The 18,810-nt window shown below is 43.7% G+C and overlaps 1 protein-coding gene across 1 annotated transcript; it reads left to right on the forward strand.

Annotated features, from left to right (window-relative positions):
- Window positions 1-3,598: 3,598 nt before the first annotated feature.
- On the forward strand, window positions 3,599-18,253 carry lmx1al (LIM homeobox transcription factor 1, alpha-like). The gene is made up of 9 exons (XM_028985969.1): window positions 3,599-3,610; window positions 4,365-4,437; window positions 4,526-4,706; window positions 14,244-14,476; window positions 14,829-14,992; window positions 15,065-15,142; window positions 15,492-15,609; window positions 16,385-16,540; window positions 16,703-18,253. The coding sequence occupies exons 1-9, from the start codon at window positions 3,599-3,601 to the stop codon at window positions 16,858-16,860; spliced, it is 1,173 nt and encodes a 390-aa protein (XP_028841802.1). The 3' UTR covers window positions 16,861-18,253.
- The last annotated feature ends 557 nt before the right edge of the window (window positions 18,254-18,810 follow it).

Below are 18,810 nucleotides of genomic sequence, written 5' to 3' on the forward strand. Positions count from 1 at the left end.
TTATCATAAAAAGATAAAACATGTGATCATTAATGATGTTGGTGTATGTGGTGTGTTGATTTTAAATCATCCAGAATGAGGAAGTAGCGTGTGTGAGAGTGGTCTGTCATCAGACTCTTCCTGGTGTTCTGTGTGGCACACATGTACACAAGTATTCACAGCCTTTGCTCAATACTTTTGCCAACAATTACAACCTCAAGTCTTTTTGAAGATGATGCCACAAGCATGACACACCTATCCTTGTCCAGTTTGGCCCGTTCCTCTTTGCAACACCCCTCAAGCTTCATTGGGTTTGATGGGAAGCATTGGTGCACAGCCACCATCTCTAATCCCCCATGTTTCACTGTAGGGATGGTGTTGGTCTGCTGATGAGCGGTGCCTGCATGGTCTGAGAGTCCTTCATGTGCCTTTTGACAAACTCCAAACTCTACCATGCAGGCCTTATTGGTGGATTGCTACAGAGATGATTGTCCATCTAGAAGGTTGTTCGCTGTCCACAGAGGACCTCTGGAGCTCTGACAGAGTGACCATCGAATTCTTGGTCACCTCCCTGACTAAGGCCCTTCCCCCCCGATCGCTCTGTTTAGGTGTCCGACCAGCTGTAGGAAGAGTCCTGGTGGTTTTGAACTTCTTCCATTTACGGATGATGGAGGCCACTGTGATCATTGGGACCTTCGAAACAGACATCTTTCATTTTTGTGCCTCTAGAAAATCCTGTCTCAAAGGTCTATAGACAATTCTTTTGAGTTATGGAAGCGGCCCCTGAATCAGAAGGTTGCCGGTTCAGAGCCACCAAGGGTGACGATGGGTTAAACACAGAGGATTCATTTAATGGCTTCATAGCTCAGTGGCCAGAGCACTGGTCTTGTAAACCAGGGGTCGTGATGTCGATCCTCACAGGAATCTTTAGAAGTTAAGGTCTTTAGAAGTTTAACCCTTTGGCAGTGGTGGCCTATCAGGAAGCGGCCACATGATCAGATGTTTGCTGGTTGGAATCACCAAAACGTCAAAGTGCCACTGAGCAAAGCACCGTCCCCACACACTGCTCCCCAGGTGCCTGTCATGGCTGCCCACTGCTCACCAAGGGTGATGTTTAAAAGCAGAGGACAAATTTACATTTATAGCATATCCAAAGCGACTGGCAGCCAGTAGTTACAGGGACAGTCCCCCCATGGAGACACTTAGGGTTAAGTGTCTTGCTCAGGGACACGATGGTAGTAAGTGGGATTTGAACCTGGGTCTTCTGGTTCATAGGCAAGTGTGTCACCCACTAGGCTACTACCAAGGACACATTTACATTTACATTTAGCAGACGCCTTTATCCAGAGCGACTTACAATCAGTATTTACAGGGACAGTCTCCCTGGAGCAACTTAGGGTTAAGTGTCTTGCTCAGGGATTTGAACCCGGGTCTTCTTTTACCACAGGGTGGTAGTAGCCTAGTGGGTAACACACTCACCTATGAACCAGAAGACCCGGGTTCGAATCCCACTTACTACCATTGTGTCCCTGAGCAAGACACTTAACCCTAAATTGCTCCAGGGAGACTGTCCCTGTAACTACTGATTGTAAGTCGCTCTGGATAAGGGCGTCTGATAAATGCTGTAAATGTAAATGTAAAATGGTTCATAGGCGAGTGTGTTACCCACTAGGCTACTACCACCTCAATTTCATTATGCTGCAGTGTTTCACAATGACAACCACTTCACTTTTCATACTTTTGTGTTTGTGCTCTGACATGAACTGTAAACAGTGGGACCTTCTATATATATACTGGTGTGTGCCTTTCCAAATCAGGTCAAATGAACTGTTTTTCCACAGGTGGACTCCAAATAAGATACAGGAACATCTCAAGGACGATCAGGGGAACCAGGAGGCACCTGAGCTCAAATTTCAGCTTCATGGCAAAGGCTGTGAATACTAATGCACATGTGCTTTATCCAATTTTATTTTTTAATAAATTTGACAAATCCTCAAGTAAGCTTTATTTCAATCCTTCTAGGATATTTAGTGTGTCCATAAAAACCAAACGGTAGATTGTACTATTAAACTGCAGCCACAGATAACCTCGGTGTTCAGTAACTCTGCATGTTAAAGTGAAGGTGGATGCAGTAACTACATGGAATGGGAGTCTGGGGGTGTTGGGAGGAGTGCGCAGTTCACTTTAGCCGGACAAAGAATGACGGTTAATGCTCGAAGCTTGTTTCGTCCCGTAATCTGTCGCCAGGGGGCGACATCTGTCACCTTCACATCGGCTGGGACCGTTCCTCACGTTCCGATTCCAGCGTTTCTCAGAAACACAAAAGAATCGAAGTAAATCAGCCACGCCATTAAAAATCCCAAACCATGCGCACTCTTTGAGGACCGAATTGGACATTATAGGCCATTTCACGAGTCTGGTCACGATGCACGTTCATTAAATTTAAATGTCGTAGTTTGCGCACGCGTTTCAGAAAAATATTCAGCAATGCTAACAGGCTGACAGCGTTTTATCCCCTAGACACCTCGTAGTGTCTTTTAGGTGCGACAGTAGTCCCATAAACGCTTTTATTCTTCTTGTACAAGCAGCAGATAAAAGTAAAAAAAAAAAAAAATATATATATATATATATATATATATACACACACACACACATATATATATATTTATATATACACATATACATATATACATACATATACACACACACACACACACACACACACACACACACAAAAAAAAAAACAATTATATATATATATAAATCAAAAGCAGAATATACGGAACATGCGGTCTATTGCCGCCAAAAACTTCGCTGCCATTTTCACCTTTCAGATTATTATTATTTTATCTTAAATTATTATTAGCTAATGAATTGCTAAATGGTTTATATGTATGTGTGTATACATATTTGTGTGTGTAAACATACACGCTATGAGGTTGTGCAGATTATATATTTACAATTATTACGTTGTCTGGTGATTGACGGGACCGATGCCGTTAAATCAGCGTGGATGGAACATCTCGGGGGCGCGCGCGCCCGTTTCCCACCCCTCCTCGTGAATCTCCCCCTCACCACCCCACGCCACCCCAGCCCACTCCCCGGTTCCCGCCCTCTCGCGCAGTCGTCGCTCCGGCCCCGCACCGCACCGCACCGCACCGCGCCGCGCCGCGCCCGCGCGTCCGTGGCCATGCCCGCGCAGCGCCGCCAGCGCGCGCGCCGTGGACTGTAGCCTGACGCGCCGGACCGCGGAGGATCTCACCACGAGGTAGGCGACAGTATTTACATCAAAAATGGCATCAGAGCCGCAGATCTCACCATCTGACGGACAACGAAAAAAAAAACATCATCATAATTCATCTTCCTGGGGAAAATTAGACTTCAGTAATTAACGCGTTTAATTATAACTTAAAAACGACGAATTTTAGACGGCATAGCAGCTTCAGGCAAATAAAAAAGGATCAGTATAAATTGCAGAATGTTCCTGAGAACATTCCTGGATATTAAACGTGTATGTGAATGTGAACTGTTATTACAGCGTTGCCAGGCTAAAAAGTCGGATTTATTCTATTTCGCCAAAACAAGATCAGATTCTAGATTTTTTTCAAATTCCGAAATCATGTTAATAGTAGTGAGGAAATACCCTCTTTTTCGGTGGAACGAATATAACTTTCACTTAAGTTAAAATAAAAAGCAACTGTGGGTAAATTGGTGTTCGTCCGTAATATTAATTTTGGGTTATTGATCATGAGAAATTAACATCCGCTACTGAATTCCGAATTGATTTTAAATTCAGACCAGAAATAAATATCAACTGGGAGGTTGTTGTAACGAATCTCATGGAATAATCAAATTAGTACATCTTAATTTATATTAATAATATTAATCAATGATTCGTTTTCCGATTAATTAATTAAAAAGTTTGCAAAATTGGTATATTCGAGTTAATTATTGTTTTTTTTTGTCACGGACGTTCACGCTAAACGGAGAATTTAGAAGACATCGCGTTTAAAGATATTCTCAAATTTCAAGAATTTCCTCAATACGCTTAGCTAAACATTTAAATAGCGCGAATTCCCCTGCTGTCCGCCGCGGTTGTCCGAAGGAACAAACTCGGTCTGATTTATTCTGGGAATTTATCACGTAATTTAGTTCCGAAATGTGCGAAAATTAACAGCATTAAAACAACACTCGATTTTGAATTTCCCCGCGGGCAATAAAATAAATACAGACAATCAGTTCATTAATACGATCGGAACCATTTCTAGGACTTGTGGTTATTGTTATTATTGTTGGAGTTTTTTTTTTTTTTTTTAATAAAGCGCCGTGGTGGAAGAAATCGTCGACAAGGAGACGATACTCGTAATAAACACGTGTCTCCGCAGGCGGGGAGGAGCGCCATGAAAACCGAGGAGAACCAGTCGTGTCTTCAGCAGGGACCTCCTGCCTCCGCCTTCGGTAAGAGGGATCCGGGCCCCGGGACCCCCCCCCCCCGTCCTCGTCGGACCCTTTGCTGAAAGCTGTGTTGCTGTGTGTTGTCCCGCAGAGCGCGTCGCCGCGGAGGTGTGCGCGGGCTGCGACGCGCGCATCGCCGACCGCTTCCTGCTGCGCGTGAACGAGCGCTCGTGGCACGAGGCGTGCGTGAAGTGCGCGGTGTGTCTGAGCGCGCTGTCCGGGACCTGCTACTGTCGCGACCGGCTGCTCTACTGCAAGCACGACTACGAGAAGTAACTATGGCCTCGCAGCACCGATACAGAACACACACAAATAGCTATTCATATATATATATATACACACACACACACACACACACACACACACACACACACACTGTATATACAGTACTGGCCAAAAGTCTGGACGCACCTTCTCATTCAATGTGTTCTCTTTTTTTCATGACCATTTACGTTGGTAGATTCTCACTGAAGGCATCAAAACTATGAATGAACACATGTGGAGGTTTGTTTTATATTCTAGTTTCCTCAAAATAGTCGCCCTTTGCTCTACCAATGTAAATGGTCATGAAAATAAAGAGAACACATTGAATGAGAAGGTGTGTCCAAACTTTTCGCCTGTACTATATATATATAAACCACTAGGCTGCTGCCATGAGTGTAGATGATGAGGGTCAGCGTCATATATAGGGGCTATATAACACATATATATACACGTGAACGTTGTTGTATATGTCATCATACTGACCACGTCACATCAATCCAAAGTTGTACTCAGCTTGCTTTGAAGCTCCTGTTGAGTGGTGGGCGCGTGTGGCCGCCGAGGGCGTGTCTGGGTCAGCTGCGGTGTCGGCAGGGTTCGGGTGGCTGAAGGACGCCGCCGCGGCTCATAATCGCTGTTGTGAGAAGTGTCAGACGGCACCACTTCCCCTCCCTTTCCCCAAAAAGCCCCGACATCTGGAGGAGGACGCGGGATGAAGGGGACCGGGAGGGAATGTCTGGAGCGATAGCGGGAGAGGGAGGTTGAAAGGAGGAGTGTGAGTCATATCTGAGGGAGTGAGGTGGGGAAGGCCCACAGAGTGTCCAGCGAATGGACGTGGAAAAAAAATGGGAAAAATGGAGATTTAGCAGAGTAGGAAATTCCATACGGAGCCTGAGCCATGGGATGCAGAGTCGGTGTGTGTGCGTGTGTGTGTGTGTGTGGAGTGAGATATGGACTTTTATCCAGAATTAGACGTGCCCATATGTGCCCAAGTCTCTGTTATGAGTCTTGGCACGCTCCGTGCCTGGCGACCTTGAGTGGATCAGCAACAAAGTCTCCTTGTGTTCCCCGCGGCCCGTCCATCAGCGGCCCGCACCCAGCGTGCACCCTGCTCCCGATAGCATGTCCTGGGGCAGGTGTGCGCACCACCTCAGTGGGGCCAAGGAATTTCACATTGAAGAAAGCCTCTCTTGGTGCCCTGGTCCAGGGAGACGTTTCCTCATGTCCGTCCTGCCCGGAGTGGCCTAAATGTATTTGTTGGACCGAGTGGAGGTTACTCCTGAGTGTCTCCAGGGGGGACCGTCTCTGTACTACTGAATAAGCGCCTTATCCCTGGACTCTCACTCAGTGTTCTTCAGCTTCTGAATGTCATTCAGTGTGTTTGGAGCATTAATGTGAGTTTCTGAAACATTACCTGATGAATGCAGCATCATGGAAAGAATGAAGGTTAAACCATGTAGGTTAAAAAGTTGTTTAAATCAAGGGGCAACGTTTTCTTGATGCCAAGCAAACATCTTGATTGCAGTATCAGACGCTTTGGCAGATGTCTAAAAAAAAGAAGAATTTAACTTTACACAGGATGGGTCATCCAATTTTTAACACTTTGTACACCTTGAAGACACACATTGGCAAACAGGCCCCAAGCACGATGTTCTTTGAAGCAGTTTTAAAACAAAGCTCAGAATTTGGCATGATTTCTTGCTTTCAGATTTCAGGTTTTCTAGAGTTCATCAGCTCTGTGGTTACAACATGCATTTGACTAACATGCAGGGGTGGACTGACCATCTGGAGATTCTGGAGTCCACAACAGGCATGTGGCAATGCCCATCAGCAGGCCTAACAATGAATTGTTCAAAGATAAGAATTTGCATAATTACCTAAGCCTCAAATGGGTGTTAGGGGTCCTAAAATAAAGTATGAATTGAAAGGAATGGGGTCCACACACAATGCTTACTTATAGGAAACAGATATTTGTGCAGCATCCCGATTTAAGGAGGAAGGTGGGTGGCAAAAACAAAAGAAAACTGCCAAGCAGCATTCATGACGTAGTCCTAGACTCTGGTCCTAGCACTGGTCAGCAGTATAGTGAAAATGAAGTGAAAGTCATTGTGAAACAACTAAATGTGCACTCTGCTTTTAACCCATCACTTTAGTGAGCAGTGGGCAGCCATGACAGGCGCAGCCATGAGCAGTGTGTGGAGACAGGGCTTTGTACTGGTCGGCTGGAGAATAGTGTAGGACCAACTGGGGTAATGATACATTGGAGTATAGTGTAGTACCAAATGACTTATGGGAATATAGTGCTGTACTAACTGGTGTATTGGAGCATCGTGTAATACTTACTGGTGGGCTGGAGTATAGTGCAGAATTGACTGGTAAACTGGTGATGTACTGGTGGTGAGCTGGAGTACAGTCCAGTACTTAATGGTATACTGGTGATGTACGGGGTGGTAGTAGCCTAGTGGGTAACACACTCGCCTATGAACCAGAAGACCCGGGTTCGAATCCCACTTACTGCCATTGTGTCCCTGAGCAAGACACTTAAGCCTAAGTTGCTCCATGGAGACTGTCCCTGTAACTACTGATTGTAAGTCGCTCTGGATAAGGGCGTCTGAAAAATGCTGTAAATGTAAATGTACTGGTGGTGAGCTGGAGTACAGTACAGTACTTAATGGTATACTGGTGATGTACTGGTGGGCTGGAGTATAGTGCAGTATTGACTGGTGTACTGGTGGTGTACAGGAGCATAGTGCAGAATTGACTGTTAAACTGGTGATGTACTGGTGGTGAGCCGGAGTACAGTATAGTACTTAATGGTATACTGGTGATGTACTGGTGGGCTGGAGTATAGTGCAGTATTGACTGGTGTACTGGTGGTGTACAGGAGCATAGTGCAGAATTGACTGTTAAACTGGTGATGTACTGGTGGTGAGCCGGAGTACAGTATAGCACTTAATGGTATACTGGTGATGTACTGGTGGGCTGGAGTATAGTGCAGTATTGACTGGTGTACTGGTGGTGTACAGGAGCATAGTGCAGAATTGACTGTTAAACTGGTGATGTACTGGTGGTGAGCCGGAGTACAGTATAGCACTTAATGGTATACTGGTGATGTACTGGTGGGCTGGAGTATAGTGCAGTATTGACTGGTGTACTGGTGGTGTACAGGAGCATAGTGCAGAATTGACTGTTAAACTGGTGATGTACTGGTGGTGAGCCGGAGTACAGTATAGCACTTAATGGTATACTGGTGATGTACTGGTGGGCTGGAGTATAGTGCAGTATTGACTGGTGTACTGGTGGTGTACAGGAGCATAGTGCAGAATTGACTGTTAAACTGGTGATGTACTGGTGGTGAGCTGGAGTATAGTGCAATACTGACTTATACAACACTGTCTCGATGGTGAGCCTTAAAAATCAATTTTTTTAAGTCCCAGCCTTCCCCAACTTACATGCACACATTAATTATTAATACAAAAATACCGCACTTTACACATCCACTCCAAAGTCACTGACTGCAGTCAATCATACCGTCACTGTCTCTACACACACACACACACACACACACACACACAGAGCTCAGCCAGATGAAGCAGGTCCCAGACCAATAAAGCCCTGCAGCCCCAAGGCATGGCGCCTGGAACCCAGGCAGAAAATGAGTCTAGCGCGGGCCCACCTCAACCCCCAAACCCAGGCCACAGCGTACAGAGAAAACCCGGATATTTAAGAAAGCCGGGGTTCAATAGATCACTCCGCAGGACGAGTGACACAGACATGCGCTGCTCTGCCACGTAACTTGTCTCTGTACACCCCCTCACTCGCTTAAACCCCCCACCCTCCCCCACACCCACCATTGGCTCGTTCATCACTGTCTAGTTTCTAATAATACTTCTCTGTACCAAACTCATTTCCCGCTTGTTGAGATTTATAGCAGTGATGACACCAATCAGGTTATCTCTTCGTTTGAGCCACATTTTCTCTTAATAATCCCTCCTCTTCGCACGTCTTTGTGCCTCTTTGTGGCTGGTGTGTGTGTGTGTGTGTGTGTGGGAGGGGGCTTAATTTACACTGTTTATTGTTGTGAAGAGAACAGTGCTTGTTAGGGACCAGGACACTGCAGTTGAGTCCTACACCTCGCCATGCAGATGTTCTGGAAGTGGTTTCAGGATGCAGAGTGGCACTTCCTGCTTCAGCCTGGGGACGGGGTGCGTAAGGTGAGGGGCGAGAGGTGGTCTGCAGGTGGATGGGTGTAGAAGGTGAGAAGGAGCTTTCACCTTCACCAATATTGCCACTATTTTTTGCATATATAACGCAACGAGTCCTCATCATCTCGCCTCCCCCACAACAATTTCATTACAGACAGCTAATAAATGTTTCATGGAAGAACAAGCTGCTCGCCTCGCTTTTTTATTAAATCTGAGATAATAAAAGAAGAACAACAGAAAAGAGAGGGTGAGGAGGGGAGGGGGGATGAAGGAGAAAGAGATAGGGAGGACGCATCAGCCATTCTCACACAGGGCCGCCGTATCTCCTGTTTCTGGGGCAACGGGACCCCCTCTTCCCCCCCGCCCTCACATCACCAGAGAGAGACAGGAAATGAGAAACCGGTAGACAGGATATTGCGTTCTGGTGGCCCAGGGATTAACTCTTATATCTAAACACACACACACACTCACACACACACAGAGGAATCACATATATACTTTCTGTATCCTGTCTTCACTTCACTATACAACATACATTCCCACACACACACACACACACACACACACACACTGAATTGTACTGTGGTTCACACACAAACAAAGTCAAGCACACGCAAACACATGATGTCATCATAGTGATATCTGTACTCTCCTCGTTTTGTGAATTAATTGTCCCTTGTGACTGAACCCCTGAAATCTGATTCATTATTAAGTTATTGATTGTTTGACTATTTTTTTACATTTTGGGGGATGACTGAGAATTTTTATTTATATATATATATGTCGTGACACATTAAGGTAATTTAGTGACGTAAGTTAAGTTAAAAAAGTAAAAAACGCAGCCAAAATGTATAATGATGAAACATTATACTGAGAGGAAGTATTAATATGTATTTAATGTGTAATGTGTACCAAAATCACCGTGTCACTGTGAATAATGTCACAGTAATTCCCAGCTGACATGACAAATATTTTTCTAAATGTGTAGAGCCATAGAGAAATAATAACTGTAATTACTGCCACTGCCTGTGCGTCAGACACTGTTCGATTGTCATGACTGACATCAGTTGAAATAATTATTTAATATGGCATACTTAGAATTATATGCATTATTTTTCCTAAGATCCAGACAGAACCTAAAATAAGGTTTGAGCATTAAGTGTGAAAGAAACGTGTAGCAATGTGGACATCAATTATCATGTTGCTTTAAATTCATTAGCAATTTTTAGGGCATTTGCTTGATTGATTATGAGAGCTGCAAAGGTAATTAATGAACTGTTCTGGTCTCACCTCTGCCCTTACTCTTGTTAATTGCAGTCAAATGGGGAAAATTTGAGTCTTAATGTTTTCATTACGTCTCCAGCTAAGTGAATTATCTCACTGAAAGTGTTCCAGTAACGAAACCCTCAAACACAACGGACCTTTTCCATTCAAATGAATAATTCCTGATTCCACGTGTGGAACCACTTCACCTGGGAAAGACATGGCTTCTCCAGCTCCTCTTACATGTACATGTTTTTGCAGAAGAAGCAGTCTTAACAGCATGTAAACTAGAAAGACCCAGTGGCCAAAGTTAAAAATGGAAAATTTAGGTTCAGGTTTTTGTTTTAACTTCCTGAAATGCAATAATCACATCTATCACATGTGACAATCACTTCACTTCACTTTCATAAGCACCCTCATTTTCCATTTACTACTTTCTTTTTAATATATAATGTAAGACATTGACATACTAATATAATGGCAATCAACTTCATAAATTATAAATACTGTGAGACTGACATACTTGCGAAATTATGATTCACAACTCTTAATAGCTCAAAAAAATATTAATCAAACATTGCATTGCAACATTGCATTAATTCTTAAGACTAAAGCATGCTAAATTCTGTATTTTAAAATTTAATTTTAAAAAAAGTCCACCGTTGGAAATATTGTCCAAAAATACTGTCAATTGCAAGTTTGAATATTTTCATTTGGTCGTATCTGATTGCCCTTTTGTGTATGGCTGATAAAAAAAAAAAAAGTCTCATTCAGATGCAGGCAAATCACAGCTACACTGCAGGCATGTTGCTCTCGTGTTTGAGCGTAAAAACACATGCTATGTGAATCAGGCCTAAAACTCTCCCGCTTGACCAGGATAATTTATTTTAGCATGTTAAATATTTTAAAGATTTAATCACAGCTATTTACACGTCAATTATGACAGTACTTGTAATATTTTTTTATTGTTATTTATTTGAAATTATAATGAGAATGTTTAATAAATCACAAATAATAGATAATTTGATCACTTGAGTACTACTGACTCCTTATGATGAACCGATATGTCACAATAGCAGATTAAACACATACTGCATGCTGATATTAAATAATATATTTTATAAGTATATTTAAATGGGTGTCAGAGGTAAAGTAGCGTTGCTGGAGCGCAGACCGGTGAATATGATGCATGATAAATGTCAGCTGCTCGGGCTGTTGTGATGGGGGCCGATTTTTTCCTGATCTGTGAGCATCAGCTCCGTACCTGTTGGCGCAGGGTGACTGGAGATGGAATTTACATGAGGGTGGGTGTGGGTATGCATGGGGGCGGGTGGGTGGTGGGGGTCTGGCGCAGGAGGAGGTGGAAGCCGGTGGAAGCGAGCGTTGAGGGGAATGCTGGGAAATTTTAATAACGCAGAAGCAGAGCAGTGAAATTTAATAAAAAGAGATGATGTGATTACTGAACGTTGGCTCTGAGCCACTGTGCTTCACAGCAATATCCGGGCACGCGCACACACACACACACACACACACACACACACAACATTAACATGCACATATACAACAAACACACATAAACATGCACACATATAACAAATATATAGACAGACACATAAGCAAAGGCACACTCAAACGTGCATATTCACACACACACACACACACACACACACACACACACACACACACACACACACACACACACACACACACACACAAATATATAAATAAATATATAGTCATCATTTGTCTGTCCTAATTCTATAATGGCCATGAATGAAATGTATAGTGACCAATTATCATAGAGACACCAAAACCCTCCCACCAAGAACTTCAAACTCACCCAGATCTTTTCAAAACATCTGAGTGCTTTAGTCAGCTCATGTACAGCATTATGGGAAATACATTCTATTAAAAATAATAACGACTGGTAATTCCTGCAGGTCCTTGTATTCTGTATAGTTTTGTGCTATCTTTTGAGAGTTTTGCATGTGTGTGTGTGTGTGTGGAAAAGCCAGAGCATGAGATGTCAGGCCTTTACCTCTTGTGACGATTTGGGTAATTTGCCGTTTGGCAGATGGATTGATGCAGATTAGCCGCGTGGCAGCTGTGTTACAGACAGGATCATCACATCAACGCAGATTAGAGGCCTTCATATGCGGACCTGGCTGCCACTCTCCCCGCCAGATTTAGGGACCAACACCTTCCTCGCGTCCACTAAGGGACAGTCAGCGGTCCCACTCTCTCTCCCCTTCCACACCCCTCCCTGTCGTTAACACTAAGTCTCATTAAGACAGTCCGCGTTGTGCCATCAACTGTTTCACAGCAACTCTTTCTCTTGCCATTCTGACGACAGGCAATAAGGAACACATTATATTGTCTAATATTATATTGTCTAAATATTTGGTCTGCACTACTCTGTAAATTTACTGAACTGATTGGCCATATGGCTTTATTAAAGCACGCGCACACTCACACACACAGTGAATGCACACAGATGTATTATTCACGTTGTTGGAAGAAGTCCCGCAGGTTCCACAATTACCTGTGAGGCTGTAAGTGTGTATATATATATATGTGTCTGGGTGGGTGGGTGACCGCGCCTGTGGGACTGGACGTGAGTGAGTGTGTGTGTGTGTGTGTGTGTGTTTGTTTGACTGTGTGAAAAAGAGAGGCGAGAGATTAACCCCATGCTATCCCCAATCCCTGGTTATGAGTTTACAGCGTCTGTCTGGGCATCGCACTGTTTAAACAACAATCTAATTAATCCTGTCTTTATTAGTTTCAGCGAGCTGGGGAGGGAGGCCGGGAGGGAGAAAGGGAGGACAGGGAATTCTGGCAGAGAACGCAGCGCGGGGAGGGAGGGCTGGGAGGTGCGTAGAAGGAGGGGGGGGGGTTAAGGGTAATTTAAGAGGCAGCGATCTGCGCCTTTGACAAAGAATTGGGAATGTTGATTGACTTGCAGTGGCCAGAGACATTTGGAAGTGTCTGCAGGGTTGGTGGTGGTGGTGGTGGTGGGTGCAGACATTTGAAAATGGAGGCCGGAGGAGTAATCATGGTAAAGAAAGCCAAGGCTTTTTTTTTTTTAAACGCTTACAGCCCTGGCAATATGGCTCAGCTAATTAAGGACAGACTTGCCATGTAGGTATTACTGATAATGTGGGAGAATGCCGTAATTGATTGTCCGGGGTGTAGAAGCCATTCCTCAGGAGCTTGTCGCAGGTGCCACTTCCACTGAGCCAGCTGATCGTGTCATATAGTGCCACCAGGTGTCCAGATCCTGTAACTGCCAGATTCCCCATGGTTCGCAGCCCCTCTGCTGTGGTACACAACGTCATGCGACCCTCGACCCCGCTCCTCAGGGGTCAAGTTCCGTTCCGATTCAATTCGGCGGGGCGATGCTGCCTGTTGTGACACTGATAATGACATCGCGGTGCCGAATTTAATAATACAAATCACTGCTTCTTTAGTTCTGAAGAGAGAATCCCTCTCTAAATCAACATTCTTTTCATAATCCTGTAGAAGTAATACTCATAGCAGGAGAGCCAAAAGGTCAACATAATAATCTGTGTTCATATCAGTTCCGATCGACACTGCAAGTCAGCATTTTTAATTACTTTTTTTTAAACAACCTGATTCAATAATCACTATGTCTAATAATCCAAGCCCATATATTAGGATCTTGGTGTTTTGTTGGTAGGATATTAGCATGGATTCATGGGGTAAAATGAAAAGGTAGTTTCCTTTTCATAAACTGGGCTAGAGTGTCAGTGCTCTCTATATTCATAGGGTGAAGCCAATGTGTCTCAAATCATTAGAAGATTGTCAAAAAAATGCTTTTTTAAGCATTCAGACACTCAAATGTGTTCTAATTTTTAAAGATAGGTGTTTTTAGATATATTATGTTGTACAATCATTCAACCTTTTAAAAATCCTAAAACAATATAAGTAAAAACCCCAAATTAACCTTGACATTCATGCCCATGATGCCCATGAGCCAGTTTCTGGTTCCTTATTCCTCCAATGTACTTGATTTCCCCCCAGAACCGTGCGTGTGACCACTGCATCCTCTGCCCTCTCCAGGCTGTTTGTGCGAAAGTGCAGCGCCTGCCTGCAGGTGATTGGCCGCTCGGAGCTCATCATGCGCGTGTTGGGGCAGGTGTACCACCTGGGCTGCTTCAGCTGCTGCGAGTGCGAGCGCCGGCTGCAGCGCGGGGACGAGTTCGTGCTGAAGGAGGGACAGCTGCTCTGCAGGGGGGACTACGAGAAGGAGAGAGAGATGCTGGCGGCCATAAGTCCAGCGCCCACCGAGTCAGGTAGCGCAATGCACCACAGAGATTTTTATTGCTAAAATGATTATGCAGTAATCGAATATTTAGATAGATCATTTAAAAAAGTAATACAAACCTGTATAGATATAATAATAAAAAATATGTGGCACATTCAGACTAGTTCGTTAAAACCAATTTCCAGCAGCGGAATTTTTTTCTAGACAATTTGAACAAAGACTGTAATAAATATAGCAATATTGAAACAGTATTATTAAACATTACATACACTATTTGTCATAATTCCTAATTTAATATATATTTTTTTACCTTTAAAACACTGTTTTTTAGGATATATATGGCCATTAAGTCCTCTTTATTTATTTATTTTTGTTGACAGTTAAGAGTGAAGATGAGGAGGGTGGGGGAAGCTCAGCCGGGGGGAAAGGTGGAGACGAGGGGAAGGAGCACAAGAGATCGAAGCGGCCACGCACGATCCTGACTACCCAACAGCGTCGTGCTTTCAAAGCCTCCTTTGAAGTGTCCTCCAAACCCTGTCGAAAGGTGCGGATGTGTGCAGATTCACACCCACACACATTTCACAACGATGTTGACCTGACCCTCCCTTCATTTTAGGTGAGAGAGACTCTAGCTGCGGAAACCGGGCTGACTGTGCGAGTGGTGCAAGTTTGGTTCCAGAACCAGAGGGCAAAGGTCAGAGTTCACCCCTCCACTCAAAACAGATGCACAGCTGCTGTGTCTGAAATCTCGCAGCTCTAGTCCCCACACCTACAAAACTTGTAACGGTAGAAGCATGTAATTATATTGCATAAGGGGTTTCCTTTCTACTTCCAATGAAAAAGAAATAAAAGAAAAAATATATATATTTTTTAAATGACTTAATTAGACGTGGCATGAGGCATTCCAATGTTTCTTACTGTACGTAGTTTCATTTGTTTCAGTTGCAGTGACAAAGGGAGCCATTTTGAACTTTAGGTAGTTTTAGGTAGTGATTACAGACACTTCCATTCTAAACAGGTCTATATGTGTGTTTTTGTTTCAGATGAAGAAGATTGCACGAAGGCAGCAGCAGCAACAGCAGCAGCAAGAGCAGGAACAGATGGGAGGGAACAGGAGGGGCTCAAGCAGAGGAGGCCGACAGAGCAATGATGACAGCGAGGGTGAGGCTACAGCATGGACAATGACACACCCATCAGTCTCAACATTTTGACTAAATGCCTAATATCGAGATGAAGTACCCCTCACTGAGGTACAGACTAGGTCACTGAAGGTACCTGCTGTGGTTGTTTTTCCAGCACAGACCTTAAACGCACAACTGGATTGAGATCTGGAGAATCAGGAGAATCATCTCCTTCTTCCACAGCTCCGTGGCCCAGTTATGATGCTCATGAGCCCATTGTAGGAGCTTTGTTGGTGGCACCCTGACCAATCTGCAGCTTCATTGCCCCACATACAACAAACTGAGATGCACTGTGTGTCCTGACACCTTTCCTTCAGAAACAAGCAATTTGATCTACAGTAGCTCTTCTATTGCAAAATACAACAATTCTTCCCGTTCTTTAACACATCAACATCAAGGACAAAGTGTTCACTCTGTGCCATCCCACTCACTGCCAGGAGCCACAGTGGTGGCAACAGAAGTGGACCCATAACTGCGAGGTTGTGGATCCCAAACCAACAAGGTTCCCACACTCGGCTGCCCGGGTGGCACTGCTCACTAAGGGTTATGGGTAAAATGCAGAGAGGACACATTCGTTATGTGCATCATCTGTCGTGTATCACAATGACAGAAGCAATCACTTTCACACAGTGGTTATGGCTCATTGCACAAGGAACGTTTGAAAACTGTGGCATACACTGTAATGTCAGCGACAAAATGTCTGTCCGTGGTATCTTACAAAGTACAGAATTTTTCTGTTTTTTTTTGTTCTGCAGATGGTTCGAGTGGCCATGCGCTGGACGGGCTTCTTGCATACCCTTCAATGCCTCGCCAGCAGTTATTAACACTGGACCCAAATATATACGGAGGCGAGCAGTTCCGAAACGGGCTCACGCCACCTCAGCTGGGCCCAGAGCAACTGCACTCGTACGGTAAAAACCTTTGTACGTGGCGGTCTGACCGGGTTCAAAGTCATACCGGAGGCATGGAGTATATGTGATGTGTTTTTAAATGACAAATTGTTGATTAATCCTATCCATCATAATTTGGTTTCAATGTCTTTATAGTGTCTGGCTTTTACGGCCTCATTTCAGACTCAGAAACGGTGTTCCATGACCTGGACAGCGACGGAACCCTCAGTCACCTTGGCGACTGTCTCTTGACGACGGCAGAAGGGACCCTCCTCGCTGGACGTGTGGGAAACCCAATCGACCGCCTCTACTCCATGCAGAACTCCTACTTCACCTCCTGACCCCTTCTTAACCCCGACAGCCCCCCCGCCCGGCACCAAATAAACTCCACCGCCGATGGGAACATGCCAGCCCGGTCTGTGGCCATTCTTCACCAGTGAAGCCTGCCGGAATGCATTCCAACAATATATATATATATATATATCCTACTCAAGAATAACAAGGGGGAAAAATTCTACAGAAAATGTAATAAAGCTCATGTTGCTAAAATCTGCTGTAGAGCGTAGGTATATATATAATATATAATATTTCAGTTGGCAGCTGAGATTGTTGAATAGTCGATGAGGACGTTCAAAGGTAGACGTGAGAATCGACAACATATTTATCCTACACTCTTAAAACATTTTGCAAACTACACTCATTCGTGAAAAGTAATTTCTGTGACATTAAAACAAGAACATGTGGTGAATCGGTGTTCATCCGTTCAGACTGCAGAAGCATGCATCTTCCCATCTTCTCTACGTCATAGGAGGCAGCAGTAACGAAGGAAAAAGGAATGTGCAGGAAAGTTACGAAATGCCAAATCGATAGTACCTCACTGGTGAACATCTGATTACAGGACTAATTAGTACTATGTACTCAGTTATAACCTGATTTGCTGTTCATAGTCTTCTATTTCTGTTTCCAAATATAATAATCGGAAGGATCAGGGAGGTCAGTTCACGTTTACATGAGAATCTAAAGCTACACTTGGGAATTTTTTTCGTCGTTTGGACGGACATGAGTAAGTTGGTGCGTAACCATGACTGGTCGGCGTGGGGTTCGGTTTGGGACGCAGATCACTGCACGTGTGATGCCATGGCACGGATTAGAGTTGGTTTCAGGTTGTTGTAGGAGTGGTAGGTCTATAGTTTAGACTCAGGGTGTGTGTAGGAAAAACAGAAAAGATCGAGGTAATTGCAGAGTGAATACTGTTCTCCCAGTGTACTAATAGTCACATATTTTTGACATCAGTTAGTGAATAAGGCCATTTTTTTTCCACTGTAGATTCCTGCAGATTTTTTAGTTTTTATGAAGCAGAGATATCAGAAATAGTAATAAAAAAAAAAACAGGGTAATTTTTGGAAAGCAACATGGAAACAGGGTCTTATGTATGATATCGTTTTATCATTCCTTCAATATTGTGCGGAACCTATCAGGATAATGCAAGAATATTTTTAATCAGTGTGAATGTAATGCTAAAAAAATGTGATGTGTTTCAATGTACGGTAGACGTGTTGATATTATTACTGTCATCACACTTGTTCTTACTACTGCAACTAGTAGGCCACTGATATTATTCTCTTTGTACTAATATATGACATTGTTAGCTATTTTGTACCTTTCCTGTGCTCGTGTTCATGGCTATTGGTGTATTTATTTTGCAGCATGATAAAAACACTGCTAATACCTTTACAGTGTTGAGATGATTTTTTTTTTAATGGGACCACACTATCATTGGGGTGTATTTACTGAGGAAATACGACAACTTTTGTTTCAATGCCACTAAATTAATCTGTAAAAAAATAATCTTTTTTTAACTGTTAGGTGAAAGCTATGAAGGTTCTTTATTCACCTCCCCTGCTGATCTGTTATTGGTAGGTGATGTGGTGTGTTTGTAGTGTTTGTCTTTTGCAATACAGCCCATCATTTCAACTACAGACGCAACCACTGCTCCATTATTTATCACAGTTTAATTGTTTCGATCATAGCGAAATTTGTCGTCATCTTTCCATTCGACTGCGCTTTTTAATTGAATTACTGATTCTGCTTGTTCTGCCTGATAAATCAAAGACTTTGAGACTCAACACCCTCCCTGTTTGTCTCAGTAGTCAAAGAAAGCCCCCTTCATCCCTTCTTCATGGCTCTTTAGATCTCTGCCAGCAGGTAACTAGTGTAGAGATGATTCACATTCCTTAGTTAAATATTATATTGTGATTTGATGAGGAGGGAGCAGAAGCTCCACAAAGAAG

The sequence above is a fragment of the Denticeps clupeoides genome, chromosome 7 (genome assembly GCF_900700375.1).
Source record: "Denticeps clupeoides chromosome 7, fDenClu1.1, whole genome shotgun sequence".
Classification (NCBI taxonomy): domain Eukaryota; kingdom Metazoa; phylum Chordata; class Actinopteri; order Clupeiformes; family Denticipitidae; genus Denticeps; species Denticeps clupeoides.

Coding starts and splice junctions, on each gene's coding strand:
- lmx1al (XM_028985969.1), top strand. Junction 14,993..15,064: donor CCTCCAAACCCTGTCGAAAG/GTGCGGATGTGT, acceptor CCTTCATTTTAG/GTGAGAGAGACTCTAGCTGC. Junction 15,610..16,384: donor GAGCAATGATGACAGCGAGG/GTGAGGCTACAG, acceptor TTTGTTCTGCAG/ATGGTTCGAGTGGCCATGCG.